This window comes from Hoplias malabaricus, chromosome 15 (genome assembly GCF_029633855.1).
Source record: "Hoplias malabaricus isolate fHopMal1 chromosome 15, fHopMal1.hap1, whole genome shotgun sequence".
In the NCBI taxonomy this organism is placed as follows: Eukaryota; Metazoa; Chordata; class Actinopteri; order Characiformes; family Erythrinidae; genus Hoplias; species Hoplias malabaricus.
In genome coordinates, this window is record NC_089814.1 from 36989730 (window position 1) to 37005536 (window position 15807).

At 43.5% G+C, this 15807-nt stretch overlaps 1 protein-coding gene across 1 annotated transcript in view; it reads right to left on the minus strand.

Moving 5' to 3' along the window:
* LOC136668221 (gamma-aminobutyric acid receptor subunit alpha-3-like) overlaps positions 1 to 15807 on the minus strand; it is a 152592-nt gene that overhangs the window by 95177 nt on the left and 41608 nt on the right. Inside the window, exons 3-4 of the mRNA XM_066645592.1 lie at positions 6064 to 6185; positions 1088 to 1155 (exon numbers count right to left, since the gene is read on the minus strand). Coding sequence (XP_066501689.1) covers positions 1088 to 1155; positions 6064 to 6185 — 190 coding nt within the window. The remainder of the gene's footprint in view (positions 1 to 1087; positions 1156 to 6063; positions 6186 to 15807) is intronic.

Genomic DNA, 15807 nt, shown 5'->3' on the forward strand with positions numbered 1-15807 from the left:
TTAAATCCTCTGCCTTACATCACAGGTTTCTTTCTCCTTGAAGTATTAGCATTAGGGAGATACAAGGTTATCTTACACGAGTGACAAAAGCCCTTTGAAAAAGATTGTTTGCCATAAAATAAATTCAAATTGGAGGCACAGTTGTAGGGTGTGGTTTTAGGTCGTTTACGCCTTTATTTGCTACACAAAACATTGGAATTTCTTTTTTTAATTAATCTGAGAATTTTTACGTTTGGTCATAGCTGCTCGAGATGAGGGTGGGTACATGAGCTTTGCCTGACGTAAACAAGGACTACTGACGTGCAGACTGACCAATTAAATGTTTACAGAGAAGGTTATCGACCAATAACGGTAGCTCTACAGTCAGACCCTCCAATCAGAAGATTTTAGGCTACTTCACCACGCCCCCTTCTCACTCAAGCGAACCAATTGGAGTAGGGGAGGGTTTGTGAACGAAATGCTTCTCGAAGTTCTACGTAAGCTCTAGAAAAACAACATCCCGGACGTTTGTGAAATTCCGCCTGAACATTTTTTTAAGTCTAAAAAGGAGGACATGTCTGGGTAAAAATTGCTGTCACACTAACAATTTGAAACAGGAAAACAGTAGTTTAATGCATTTCTGCAACTACTTAATTTAAATGAATTTTGCTCTAGCGTGTAAATGCTATTCACATGAACATATTTATATTTATATATTAGTGATTTAGATCAATAAAAAATAAGTGCATCAGGTTAAAGCTTGTAATAATGGATATTTACATGTAAAATTAAGAAACAATCAATGTAAGATCAACACAACAGAATTATATTTATATTAGTAGTGTTTATCAATTAAAAACACGTAATCACAAAAATAAAGTTAAAATGCCTGTGCTGACTTGTGTTATTTGGACAGTGGAGGGGAAACTGTTCTCTTTTGACTCTATTATAATACCTCAGATCAGTTTTGGTGATTTTTGAATTCGAATCTCTTAATTTGCTCAGTAAAAGTGTCAGGGGGAGTTCTAGCATCGGACACAGAAGATTTAATGGAGACAATTAACGCCACTCTTCCAGAGAATGACCTTCAGATAGGAAAGAGACTTACCATGTCTGTGTCGGACACTGGTCCAAAACTGGTGACGTAGATGTTGGTTCGCACTTCCGTCACGCTCTCTGATTGGACAGAAAGAGAAAGGAAAGTGAAGATAAGAGAGCCAAACTTAACACAGATGATAACAGAATTGTAACAGGCTCAGAAACACACTTTATGCTGCAAACCAGACCTGTGTAGACTGCCCGGCCACTGCTGTTTTCACTTTAAGAGTGAGTCCCATTTCTTACTTTTAACCCTACCCCGTGTTTTTGAGTGTCTTACACAGTGTAACGGATTAAAACAGAACAACACTTCAAGAACACAAATAAAACAAAGCAGTACAGAGCACCTCTGGACTTAAAGCATCATACGTCTTCAGAAGTGTTCAACAATATCACCCACACCTAGCTGTTCTGTGATATGAAACTGAATTCAGCTATTTTTTAAACTTCCAGTTCCACCTTAAATGTTGCAGTAACTTCAGGCACTAGAATGGGTACTGATTCATTATTTAAGGTGGAACTGGAAATTAACTACCTACCTACCGAGACATTATTGCTTGTTATGGAGAAAAAAGGGTCATACTACTTTAAAATTACATCAAACTACAATAATATAATGGTTATCATAGTTTTTAAAGGAGAAAATCTCCAAAAAATACATTATCTCAACAAAAACCTGTCAGCAAAATGGAGAAATGGGATTCAGCATAATTCTGAATATTTTTAATAGTAGTGTAGAGAAATATCAATTTATAATGGAGTAAACGTTGAGTTTGTGTTGCGATATAAGTCTGTGGTGAAAAAATGTTTAAAAAAAAAAAAGTTTGAAAACCCTGACATAGATCATATAATCATCATTCGCTATAAACCACAAATGAAACAAAGACAAAGTAAAGGTCACGTCTCTAATGACTGGACCGCCATCACAGCAGCAGAGAACTCAACAGCTGATCAAATACGGTACGAATACAGTCTTAAGCCTTCAGCATGCCTCATCTGGCACGATCATTACCATCAAGTGCTTCACAGCCAGTGCTTACGAGAGCATTGGAGATAAACAAATCTGAAAGATCCCACTTCTCACAACTGCCCTCGGTCAGAACAGAGTTTCAGGACACGGCATCAGTGGCGATAAAAAAGCTGAAGACACGATTCTGTACTTGGGAAACATGATGAACCATCTGACATTTGAGGAGCAGCTTTAATCCTCTGGAGGACGAATGTGGATCAGAAAAAGAAAAGGAAGGAAAAAAAGGACTTAAGGTACAAGGTTTCAAATTAGCAACTCAAGGTCTAACTTTGATTTAATGGCTAGTGGGAAGCAGGCAGCAGCGTAGGACAGAGTGGAAAGGGAATCATTCAGAGGAGGAGGAGGAGGAGCAGAGTGGATCGTGTGGGCGGCTGGAAGGCTGACTTGTAGAACAGATAGAAGCCTTCCAGTGCGTTGTAAGAGCGCGGTGCACTTTTTAAAAGAAAGAAAAAAAAATCAGGTCATTGCTGGGGTAAGCACAATTAGACGACACCTAGGACCTAGAATGTCTCTCTAGAGAAGACATCCACAAAAAGAGAGACGGTAGTCTCCCCGGGCAAGACATGATCTCATAACCTGAAAGTCTAGAGAAAATTGCAGGAAAGTTCAGGCTAAATGTGAGCAGGAACATAGATTTAAGGCGGAGGGAGGGTTGGGCGGTATAATGGTAATCCCACGGTATTTAAAAACGTGAACGGCATTTCAAAATGAGGATGGTATTTCCAAATTATGTCATGTCTGGTGTCACATCACAGTTCTGTGTCTGACTAATGCTAACCATCAGGAACGTGTAAGGTAGGGATGCCGAGTGTTACATGCATTGGTAGATATACTTCGCCATGTTTATTGGTTATTTACAATGTCCATGTCACCATTTGCACCAGCAAAGACTAAAGACTTAGTGATAATATTAAACACAGTTGATTTTATCTGAGCGCCAAGACAAGAAAAAGACAGAGCTCGCGTGACCCAACCCTGACCTAAACGACCGAGACGACGGAAGCCAGATGCAACTCTGAAAATTTGTCTGCGACAGTGAAACTGCCTGAAAAGTCACTTGGTGTAAGGCCGGCATACGTTAAGTAAAAGGTGATACGAGGTACTTCATATGCATTTTAGAGAACAACAGTTTGGGGGCGCTGTGGGAGCACACTGACTGGTGGTGATGTCACAAGCCCAGTAGCCCACCGCAGTTGTGAGTTCGGCTTAGAGAAGACGTAAAGCTGAAAACAGGCCAAAAACTCAGAAGACCCTTCAGTCGACTTTGTGCTCACAGATATTCGGCGTTTCCCTCTAAACCTGTGTGATTTGAGCCTCATTTTGATGGAACACGGTCTGCGTGTGGTGATTAGCCCTTTTAGCTCGCTCATGCTATTTTAGCCTTATGCTGACTAGGTCAGCTATGCTTCTAAACTGTGCAGTCTCTCTCTTATCACTTTTACTTTTCGGTTATTAATATTTAATTAATATTATATTACAATATAACCTAACATTACTAATAATATATAACCATCATGATATATTGAGACTTTGATGGTATTAAAAAATTAGATCCCTTTTAGAGTGGGCACAAGAGGGTGTGAAATTTCTAAAGTAATCCAATGCCTTAAGAAAGGTGAAATCTAAATGTAATAGACAATGATGCAGTTATCAACATTATCCAATGTAACTTAAGCCAATCAGATGCAAGGACAAGAGTATCTCGTATCTTGTCATATTGTGAGGAAGTTTTGGTGGTCCTCACAGCTTGATGCACTGTTATGGACTCTTGCCCTGCCCTTCCTGCCTTTTCCCCAATGATTGCGTGTAGGCTCTGGACCCACCACTATACACACTTCCCCACTGTGAGACCACCAGCTTGATCTCAGACCTGATCTGGCAGGGGGAGTTGAGAATATAGCGATTAAAAAGAGGCAGGAACTAGTTTCATAATTCTTGTAGGATGCATACGCTTCCTTTACCCTCCCAGGTTGGTGGCACTGTGTTTGATTAGAGGGGGTCCTAGCTAATGGTTGGAAGAGATGACGACTAATGATTGGTGAGAAAACTGGGAGATATTAAAAAAACAAGAAAAAAAAGAAAGAAACTTATGACTAAGACTTCTGTCTAAGGAAACCTACATTAAAAACACTTCAATACCCGGTAATCACTTCCAATTCTCAGACAGCAGGTACCTAAATGAAGTCAGCATCTCAGGCAATCAGACGGCCCGATCAACTCCTTTGTGCCTGTTCAAGGACTCCGCAAGGGTGACTTATCACCACAACAGACGCGGCCAAGATCCTCTCCATCTTTATCAGAGAGATGTAATGCTGCAGTCTTCAGGGGCTCCTTAGGCTTTAGGAGATGTAAGTGATCCCAAGACACCGCCACTCTGTAGAACTTGGTCGCCCCCCCAGTATTGATAAACATCTCTGCGCTGCCAGAAGATGAGTAAATTCACTGTTCCAAAGAGCAATCTGTTATGGATCTGAGAGGAAGTGTGTGTGTGAATCAGACCTTGTAATGAAAGATGGGACTAGGCTTGGAAAACTCAGTGGGGGTCATAAAAGGCCAGGGATCCGGTCAACAGTCCAATCATTGTCCAAATACATCACTGTATCACTGTGCGGCCAGTGACGACAGCTTGGAACCTACTCTACAGGACTCTACTCGGCTCTACTTGCATTTTCGTCCCTGGTTCCTGGGTGGTTTCCAATATAAGCCTTCACTGAAACTGTATCCAGGGACATCAAGAAAACACCGTCTCTAATGAGGAAGCATGGGCTTTGGAAACCATAACAACTGTGGTGGTAAAGTTGAGCGTTGTATACCCAACTAATATTCGCATTCGCACAGATCAGTGTACGTTTTCTGTTCTTAGCTGCATCCTTCAACTCTCGCTGGAGTCTTTCATCAGCCACTAATCCAAGGAGCATTTGAATCTGACTTGGTGTGATGTCTTGGAGATTCTTACACATGCCTCGTTTGTGCTGGATGTCTGCATTTCTTAATGATTGACAGCTCTCTGGCCAATCAGCACTACGCAACATTTAAAAGGTCATGGTTTAGTCCTTACAGACATGAAACGGTATGAAAATTCAATATTACACCACGGTATTGTTATAATGTTCACTTAAGTGTTTATTTAAATAAATGTTAAAGAAAACTAGCCCTAAATGAACTATAAATTCTACAGTCTTTTTTCCTGTTTTCCTGTGAAAGTCATGTGAGGTCAAGGTAGTTATCATTGTATTCGTTTTGTTTAGAGGACAGGTATCATAACTGTATATACTGTACCTTTAGTGGAAATATGTTTGCTATGGAAAAGATATTGATTTAAGGTGGAAATTTATGTTTTTGAGGTAAAAAGAGTCTCACAAATATATTCTCAGTTTAAGATTGGGAGGAGGCGAGAAGCACTCAAATATAATTATAGCACCATTTAAGGTGGAACGCAAGAATGCATTCTTTTCTGTGTGGGACGTCTTGTTTGTCATTAAAAATGAAGCAAAATGACATAACATTTTTTTTATTATTAGTTACAGCTCATTAGTCCTGAGACTCCACTGTGGTTCCCAATCTCACCTCCTATTCCTGATATAATCTCCCCTGGTTTTGAAAGTCCTTGGGGAACGAAATCAGGATGGGGAGATGAGATTGGGCACCACACCATGGCTCTGTCACAGCAGCATGTTTCCCCTGACACAACACAAACACACTATGTGCTGGGCCGGCAGAGAACCTGGGAGACTGTTCCTAACTTTCATTGCCACTGTCAACCATTTCATGTCTAGCCTCTACTCAGCTCGCTCGGAACCATGCGTAAGCAGGTACTAAAATAGTACCAGTTCCCAATGGAAAAGCGAAAAAGCAGAGTACAGCCGAGTCAAGTAGGTACCATGCAGTGGAAAAACACCACAAGGGGACACCAATGAGGCCATTATAAGAAAGCAGAACCCAAATCCGTGGCTCACCTCCGAGACCAGGGCGCAGCCTGTTGTCATAGCCGTCCAGCAAGCGGTCCAGAATCCGAGTGAAGATGGTGATGTTGTCTTTGCTGTCGTCAGGAAGAGGTTCTCGGTGTCCAGCGACAGCCCTGTCGAGAGGGAGAGAGAGAGAAAGTAAAGGTTAGAGGCTGAGAGGAGTTAAGGGTGTCAGAAAGGACCCGAGGGAAGGTAAGTCTAGATGAAGCAATATGAGGGGAATGGAAGCGGAAGACAAATGGATCGGGAACAACGAATGAGGTGAGAGGGACTGACACTTTGATTTCTGTCAGCGTCTTTGATCTATGCTTTGAAATTTTTACTGCCATGGTCGCTCCTCAGGTGGGAGTTGCAGTCATCACACATCACTTCCAATAAACTCTGTGAGAAAAATAATATAAGGAAAAGAGCTGACCACATCCAACACGAGGCACACAAACAGTGAAACCGATTTAGACCCACTAGGACACCCCCTTATACCCCACGTCTCCATGTCAGTCAGTGGACTACTTGCTTGTACGCTACTTGATTTCCGTAGCAACTGAAAAGGGGGAAATTGCGCCCTTCACCTGCCCTCTACGATCCGGACCTGGACCTGGACCTGTAACTGATTACCGTTACGGTTCAGATTTAGCGCTCCATGAAACTCACAGACTAATCACATGTGTTTCTGCATGTATGAGGCTCCTCAGCCAATCAGATCTGTGCATTATGATGAGCGCTGTGACTCCAGTGAGTGACACACACAGGGCAGGGTCCAGACGCTGCTCTGGAAAAGCTCTTTTGTGAAACTTTTGGGACGACAGTGTTCTGTGAGATAAAACCAGAAACTTTAATGAGAAGTGAATGATCACGGGTTGAAATTCTCATAACGATGAACATGGATTCTGTTTACGGGTAAAGTCCCAACCTCTAGCAATAACAGCCAATCAGATCACTTGTTATGGAAGAGCAGTAAAGTCAACTAAAAATGTATTTAAAAAATTCTGCAACTCTCTGACTGGACCTAATGGAATGTTTTATTTTGTATCTTTAAGTATAAATGCATTGGGTAGTGTCGCAGTCAACCACTTCCAGGGTCCTGGAGGTTGTGGGTTCGAGTCTCGCTCCGGGTGACTGTCTGTGAGGAGCGTGGTGTGTTCTCCCTGTGTCTGCGTGGGTTTCCTCCGGGTGACTGTCTGTGAGGAGTGTGGTGTGTTCTCTCTGTGTCTGCGTGGGTTTCCTCCGGGTGACTGTCTGTGAGGAGTGTGGTGTGTTCTCCCTGTGTCTGCGTGGGTTTCCTCCGGGTGACTGTCTGTGAGGAGTGTGGTGTGTTCTCTCTGTGTCTGCGTGGGTTTCCTCCGGGTGACTGTCTGTGAGGAGTGTGGTGTGTTCTCCCTGTGTCTGCGTGGGTTTCCGTCTGTGAGGAGTGTGGTGTGTTCTCCCTGTGTCTGCGTGGGTTTCCTCCGGGTGACTGTCTGTGAGGAGTGTGGTGTGTTCTCCCTGTGTCTGCGTGGGTTTCCTCCGGGTGACTGTCTGTGAGGAGTGTGGTGTGTTCTCTCTGTGTCTGCGTGGGTTTCCTCCGGGTGACTGTCTGTGAGGAGTGTGGTGTGTTCTCCCTGTGTCTGCGTGGGTTTCCGTCTGTGAGGAGTGTGGTGTGTTCTCCCTGTGTCTGCGTGGGTTTCCTCCGGGTGACTGTCTGTGAGGAGTGTGGTGTGTTCTCCCTGTGTCTGCGTGGGTTTCCTCCGGGTGACTGTCTGTGAGGAGTGTGGTGTGTTCTCCCTGTGTCTGCGTGGGTTTCCTCCGGGTGACTGTCTGTGAGGAGTGTGGTGTGTTCTCTGTGTCTGTGTGGGTTTCCTCCGGGTGACTGTCTGTGAGGAGTGTGGTGTGTTCTCTCTGTGTCTGTGTGGGTTTCCTCCGGGTGACTGTCTGTGAGGAGTGTGGTGTGTTCTCCCTGTGTCTGCGTGGGTTTCCTCCGGGTGACTGTTTGTGAGGAGTGTGGTGTATTCTCTCTGTGTCTGCGTGGGTTTCCTCCGGGTGCTCCGGTTTCCTCCCACGCTCCAAAATCACACGTTGGTAGGTGGATTGGAGACTCAAAAGTGTCTGTAGATGTGAGTGTGTGAGTGAATGTGTGAGTGTGTGTCGCCCCGTGAAGGACTGGCACCCCCTCCAGGGCGTGTTCCCACCTTACACCCAGTGAGTTAGAGTAGGTTCTGGACCCACCGCCACCCTGAACTGGATAAGTGTTACAGAAAATTGGGTCAAATTTTTGACTTAAATATCAGTATAAGGATTTAGTCGTGATGCTCTTAGCAAAACTTGTATTTAGCTAGTGATAAATATATAAAATATTCATAGTGAAGATAATCTAAACTGCTGATAGTATGGTGTTATATAAATACCAAAATAAATGTAATAGTGATGTTAAAAAAAGTGTCAGGATGGTTCTGAAGAATGTTAGTCTGGAGCCCTGCTACCGATATCCTGACCTCAACAAAAAGCGGGCAGTGTGAAGTTCTGATTGGTTAATTGAAGCCTCTTCTAATTCACGCTCCACAGAGCTGGGTCCGGCCGCGATTGAGACACCAGCATGTCGGGGTTTAATTTGAAGTGCGGTCCAGAAACACAAAAGTCCACGGGTGTAGCAGAGTGAGAGGGGTGATCCAACTAATGAAAGTCCGAGCAGATTAGTGAGCCCTGTCGCTTTGCTCAACGCACCTCACTACGGGATTTTTCTGCATAATATCCGACGAGTTGGAAATGGGGTCTTGGGTATGCAGTCAACCTCACGCTCCTTAATTACCTTAAATATGCAGCGCAATTATCTCTGACTGGGGCCGCCATTCCCCAGTGAACAATGTGCCGGTGCAGCGGAGGGCGGGAATGACACAGAGCTGATGACATAACGAGCATCTTCCTCGATCACATCATCAGCGTGGCAAGGATTGACCTTGCACCGATTGGAGGTTGACCTTTCGGTGTCTGAGCTTCCGGTAACATGGTTAAATACTGATGAGCTTTCTGTTCTAGTTATGTATGAAGACTTTTTCTCAGGGCCTTTTGCTGTTCAAACATGGCCATGGAAACAGGTAGGAGGTGTTAGTTTGAACCCGGCTACGTAACCAGGAGCAGAAAAGACAGAGTCTGCTGAGCTACATCTTTAAAACAGAAGCGAGAACCTTCTGCAGCGCCACCAGCCGGGGCAGTCTGTGAAAAGCTAGTCCACCTATTCTTTTGTGTTTGTTTGGACTGTGGGAGGAATGCAAACACACAGAGGAAACCCACATTGACACAGGGAAAACACGCAACGCTCCTGACGGACAGTGACCTGTACTTAAGCGTCATAAAATAAAAATTACAACTGCATTGTCTGGAAAATCATGGTCGTTGTGTGTTCTTATGTCTTAGGGCTACGTTCCCATAGCGGGGAAATGTGGCCCAAATCAAAGACCCCCTAAACTGACTGATCTGTGGGACTGACGTAAAAGCTGCATGAATTCCAATGTGGTTGCTCAGACAAGGGTCACGCAGCCGGCAATTGGATGTGGATCGGATTTCAGAAAGTGACTCAAATCTAGTGTCAGATTCAGTGTGAATCACAAGCGCCTCCTCATCCAACCATCATCTGTTCTCAGGGTTAAACCAACTCCTCTTAGCCTCCCGGCCCTAACCCTGCTTCTGCCTAGTAATAATTACACTGGTCCCCACATTGACAGCCAGGTTCCTTCTCTCCTTGTGTGCACTGCTGCAAAACCTTGCTGAAGGAACCTTCCATCCCAGTGGAGTGAGTGATGCGGAGGCTTAGCGAAAGGCTTGGGCCCTGATCGACCGATAAGGACGCTGATATCTCCTCTGCAGCTTGAGTGACCCCCCCTGCAGACGCCGGACTGGAGATTTGTGTGTGTCATTTGGACAGGGGAAGGCTGGCGGAGGTGGCATGGGAGGAATAAGCCAGGCCAGCCCACGCTGCTCTGAGAGATGACATTTCGAAAGCTGCTGATTTCCCAGGCGTGTCATAGTTACCGGGCGCTGTTAATTTATTTATTACAGAGAAGGGACAATTAAACACAAGATGAGAACTGTCTCTCAAGCGAAGGCAGAGGCCACCCTGATCGATACACTCTTAATTAGCCAGCAATTTGTTGTTCCGCTACACAAATTGCATGCAGACGTGCCATTAGCAACTCTCCGATTCACGAACCAGCCGTCACTCAGTGCTGCCACTCTGCAAAGGGGCGCATTGATATTAATAAACACTCTCCCCCTGACAGGAACGTAGCTGCTGGTATTCCACAGTTCACACTATGACGGATTTCTTTTGTCTCCCTCTCTTTAGCCACTCGTGTGGTTGTCTGTGTGCGGTGGAGATAACACAACCAGGGGCAGGGAAGAACAGAACAGGTGCGACAGTGGGAGTTAACGTCGCTCCGCCTGACTAGCTTGGCAGACGCTGTCCCGTTCCTCGACGTACAGCGACATTTCCTCGTGTCATGTTTATTTCCTTTATCGACTTCAAACTAATGAGTACCCAGCTCTTGTTGGAGGCTCTTGTCTTCTGAAGTGGGCAGCACTGCGAACCCACACGAGGCGGTTATTAGCCAGGACTCCTGAGAGTCACCGGGCTCTACCCCAAGATTGTGCAACGCCGCCACGCTGAATCGAAATGGCGAAAAGGAACTCAAAGCCTACTAAAGCAGCCCAGGGAGGATTGGAGTGTGAAAAGAAGAAAGGGCAGAAGTGAGGCACGAATGCGTTTGTTGGGGTGGAGGAAGAGAAAGGAGTAAAGAAGGATAAGAAGAAGGTGCTGCATCTGTGCTTCCACCCCCTCACCTCCGCAGTGCAGTCCTGGAAGGATAGAAAACAGTTCATCTTTGAGCGGTAGCCGGCGGTGAAGCACATGGTGGAGAATTCAAAGCCGTTTCATACATCAGTTAAGGACAGTTCAGCTTTGTATTAAAAAGCAGAGCAGGAACAACAGGATATAAACTTGTCTCAATCTCTGGACATCCTTTCAGCTACATGTTTCTCTCAGACTGATTTCCTAGATCATCGTATGCACTTGAGATCTACACTGTCTGCCCAGTTCATCCATATGGGTCATGTGACCAGCGTACAGGTAGTAAGAATAGCAAAAGCCAAAAGCCACAGGTTGCAGTCAAATTATTATTAGGCGTGAGTGCCATATTGGGGACAGTTTTCTGGTTTAATCATGGTGCTCTAATGCAGTGGAGAGAGTCTCACAGCACTCAGAAGCACAGATGCCCACTGCCTCTCTGCGTCAGGGGAGCAGGGGGTAGAGGATCCCACAGTGTTGCCCAAAGAAGAAAAAAAACTGTAATCCTCTGTTAGCCATATTTGCAATTTCATCATAATTGGACAGTGATGATATACCAGCTTCAGTGTTATTTCACTTGTGCTTTGTTTTAGCATATAAAGATCCTACAGACACAGGCCATGTATTATTTTGTCTCAGTCTTTTCCCTGTTGCGCTAAGAACGATCCACCACCCAAGTCCTACCTGCTTCGTGGGGGTCCTGACCGGTGAAGACCAGGGTGAAATGGGGATAAGAGATTATCCAGAGAAAACAAATGGACTACAATATGTAATTTTAAAACTACATAGTGCTCCCGTGCGGTCAGGAGAGATCCTCTTGGGTGTTCCTAATCCAGTGAACCTTAAAAACACATACACGCTGAACTCCCACTGACATTGTACTAGGGACCCTAGTTCTAGTTTTAAAAGAAACCAGCCAGTGGGTGTATGGATCACGATCAGAAGACAAGTATGAAAATGAGCGAATGCAGTTCCTCGTTCTCAATGTGCTTTCGATTATCAAACGTTATGAAATATTAGACGTCAGATCTGGGGAAACCTAGTTTTAAGAGGTGATATATGTGGGTCCCCACTGTCTTACATCGCAGTACATCACCGGGAACAGAAATGGGTAAAGCGCTGCAATCAATATTTAGGCCACTTTAGTGCTGACCTGTTGGACGCCCGCGGGGGATACAGTTGGAAGCGGAATACTGCAGGGAACATATAACGGCTGCGCACCGCCAGACATGAGACATATGTGTCCCCATCTGGTCTCATGTGAGGTGTGTCAGGGCACAGGTTTCTCCCTGAGATTCGTGCATCGTGGGACCGTGGGCCCTGGCGGCAGCTGTTTCATCCCTCTTCATTACCGCCACATCACCCCTGCAAATAAAAAATTGACTTTCTCCCTCCACTGCACGCTCTCCACACCTCCCCTCACTCTCCCTCTAATGATATCCTTGAAGCTCTCTCTCTCGTCTTTTTTTCCTCATCTCCGCTCCCTTCCTTTTTTCTTCATCTCTGTGTCGATGACTTGCAGGAAAAAGATGTATTCAGGAGCAAGGGGGAATAATGCAGGAAATGTGATTCATTTTTCAGATTCCCCTGCTTCTTATGTATACATACACATGTATACACACACACACACACACACACACACACACAGATAAAGAGTGTAACAAAGATAGACAGAGCAAAAACTACAGACAAAGAGAATGAGAACAAGATTAAGAGCCATTTTCATCCAAAAATGACATTATTATGTAAATACAGATGTCATTTCTGCTGAACGCCTCCATCACAAAACAAAACAACGCAAACTTTCTGAAATCTTTCGCCAATAATTGTATTCATCAAATGGATGTTTTAAACAGATCAAACTGTCTTTGAAAACAAGCGAGTATTTCCACACAAAGATAATACTAATTAATGAAAACAAAGCAGTTCAAAGCAGTGTTGCGCAAAAAATAAACTATAAAAATCAATGCAAATCAGTCGTTCACTGTTTAAATCACGCTGTACGTCTGTGGATATTCCCATAACTCCTGAACTGATCTGTATTAAGGTCCAGTGATGGACTGGCGCCGTGTCCTGGGTGTGTTCCTGCCTCCACCCAGTGATTTAAGGTGAATCTACAGCAAACCTGTGTTAATTTCGGCAGCTGATTTCAGTTACGTTTCAGTGCCATGTTTGAAATGTTTTCTAACAATAAACAACAATCTAGTTTTAGTATATTCAATGAAAACACATTTTAGAGGTATTATTATTATTACTAAATTCCGTAAACAGTAGCTTAAATGTTATTTTATATTTAAAAACCATAACATCCAAAATCTATGAAAAGGTTATGTCCACTTTATTTATTCAAACACATTTTGGATTGATTTCATTTTAACGTTTCAAGTTAAAAAACAAAACAAAAAACACAAGACTGAGTCATTGGCAAGAGATTCAACTCTATGAATCACTGTCTGGCATTTGATACGAGTGACTCCCAGACGCTCAATAGCCGTCCTCGTGTTTGTGCTTGTGTTCTCGTGGTTCTTGGGAAACATCCTCAGCCCAAGTACTGTTTGGTTTAAAAGTCCACATCTAGCCAAGTACAGTTCAAATCCCTGGATGTGACTTGAGAGAGTCAGATATCCCAGAATGCATTTCACACCAACCTCAGCGCTATTCATTTTTTCGCACCATGGAGACAGTGACTCGTTCCAGTTCCAGTTCGACCGCAGCGTCCTCGGGAGTTTGTACGAGTACAAGGACGGCAGTTCAAACTTTACATACTTTGTATTCAGAAACAGCCAAGGAAACGATTCTTTAAGGAGTCGACACCTGTTCACTATTGCCCCGGCTGCTCTCGTTGCCCTGGCAACAGCAAACACATTTTCCTAAATATTTCCTTGTGGTCTTCTGTTTTCTTTCTGTATCTTTCACATATTCATTTACTTTTTATTTGTTTACAAAATGTAGTTCTAGTCTTCAACTGAATATTTTTATTTTGTTCTTGTCTAGATTTGGTTTGAATGTTTCTTCATAGATTCATTAACTAAATTATCACTGAAGCGCTCAATTTGAAAATAATAATAAAACAAATGTGGTTCATATGCAGCTACAGAAATCAAGATGTCCAAGGCCAAATGTTATTTAGAGGGGTATAAATCCTCCAGCTGTGTGGATAAATTCCCCATTCACTCGTATAGGATGTTTGTGTAACATGGACACAGTGTCGTCCAAAGTTCAGCTCACAATCAGTCGGCCATTTCAGGGCGTTTATGTAATTAGCACATCAGCCAAACCCTAACTAAGCCCACTGCCCTCTGCTGTGTTGTGTTGTGCGTTCAGCACCGTTCTCAAATCCCAACCTGATCCCTTAGCTCCTGTATATTGGTGTTGGGCCCAGCTCTATCAGGCCCATCAGCGCTGGAGCATCTGCCTGCGTCTGCCGAGTACACAACTGCCAGGCCAAAGCCTCGAAATGCAGCGGCCTAGGGATTTTAGCTCACGCTGTCAGAGTCCCTTCTGACACTGCTCTAACACGATAGTGGTTCTGATAATGCTCGCGATACAAGGCTGTCCACAGCTGCTGAATTTATTGGCTTCAGTGCAGCTGCACACTCGAGTTTTCGGTGTTATCCTGGAAAAAAAAAACCCTAAAACAATGGAAATTGTTATTTACTCACTGCAATACACCCCTAAGTATCTCATTATTAGGAAATACACAGATATGGGAATTGTGGGCCAAAGCTGTTATCTAATTTTTTCATGTTCATTTCCGGAAGCCTTATTGACCTCATTAAAATTCTGAGATGATCAACACAAAAAGAAAATATTTATTTCAGATTTTACAAAATGTTTAAAAAGTTATAACAAGCAAAATTACAGAAAGAAACATTTGTGAAGCTGAGGAGCTTATTTATTTATTTATTTATTTATTTTTATGCTTCTATCTTTGGGTAGCAGCTGAGAACAGTGTATAGCAGCAGCCATATTGGGGGCCTACTCATTTCTCAAACACAAATATAAACTGTGATGTTTAAATACATTTTTGTGTTGTTTCTGTCAACACTTTTAGTATTCGTTTAAACATTAAAATGATAAAAATACACATATGAATCTCTGTGTGGCATCACATCAATGTCAGATTTTGAGGGCGAAAAAACACCTGGTAAAACATCTAAACCTGCAAGTTTGAACAATTTGTGTGTAAATAGCCCTCTTGCAAGCGCAAATGTGACACTTGTGAGCAAAAGTGAGCAAATCATCTCTTTTCCCGTTTTGAAATAGGACTGATTTAGACAGTTTGGGGTCAGGGTCCAGGTTGGTTCTGCCATGTCTCCTGGTTCTGTGACTGCCCACCTTTACAGAAAATAAATGAATGAAAAAAAATTTTGTGTCTTTTCACAAGCATTAGATAATCACTGTTTAACTACAAACTGGCAGCTGACAGCATCCAAAATACGCTCTTTTTCTGTTTGTTTCAAATGTATTTCACAGGTTTTGGATGACAAAATCCTTCAATCATGCTATGCAAGCTCCCTTCAGAAAATAAGCTAGGCAGTCACTCCAAGTATCTCTAAACTTATTGACAGTGTATCTGTATACAAGAGTAAAGGGTGTCCCATTCCGGTGTCCACTTTTATGTCTGTAATTAAATGTACTTATTTTAAACATGAAAAAAATATACACTTTGGGGTCAAATATGAGCAAATGATCATTAACCACGGTTAACTTCACAGTGATCAGATAAATCATGATCAATCTTCCCTTCTTGTAAACACACTATATGATTATTGATGATAAGCTCTGAACTCTAAACTCTCCGACTCATCCCGAGGTACCGGGTGGTGCTGCGTCATTCCGGAACTCATCCTCCAATGCTCTTTACCCTAAAGCTAAGGGGCTTTATGCCTCTCTAACTGAAGCTTGACACTGGGCATGTT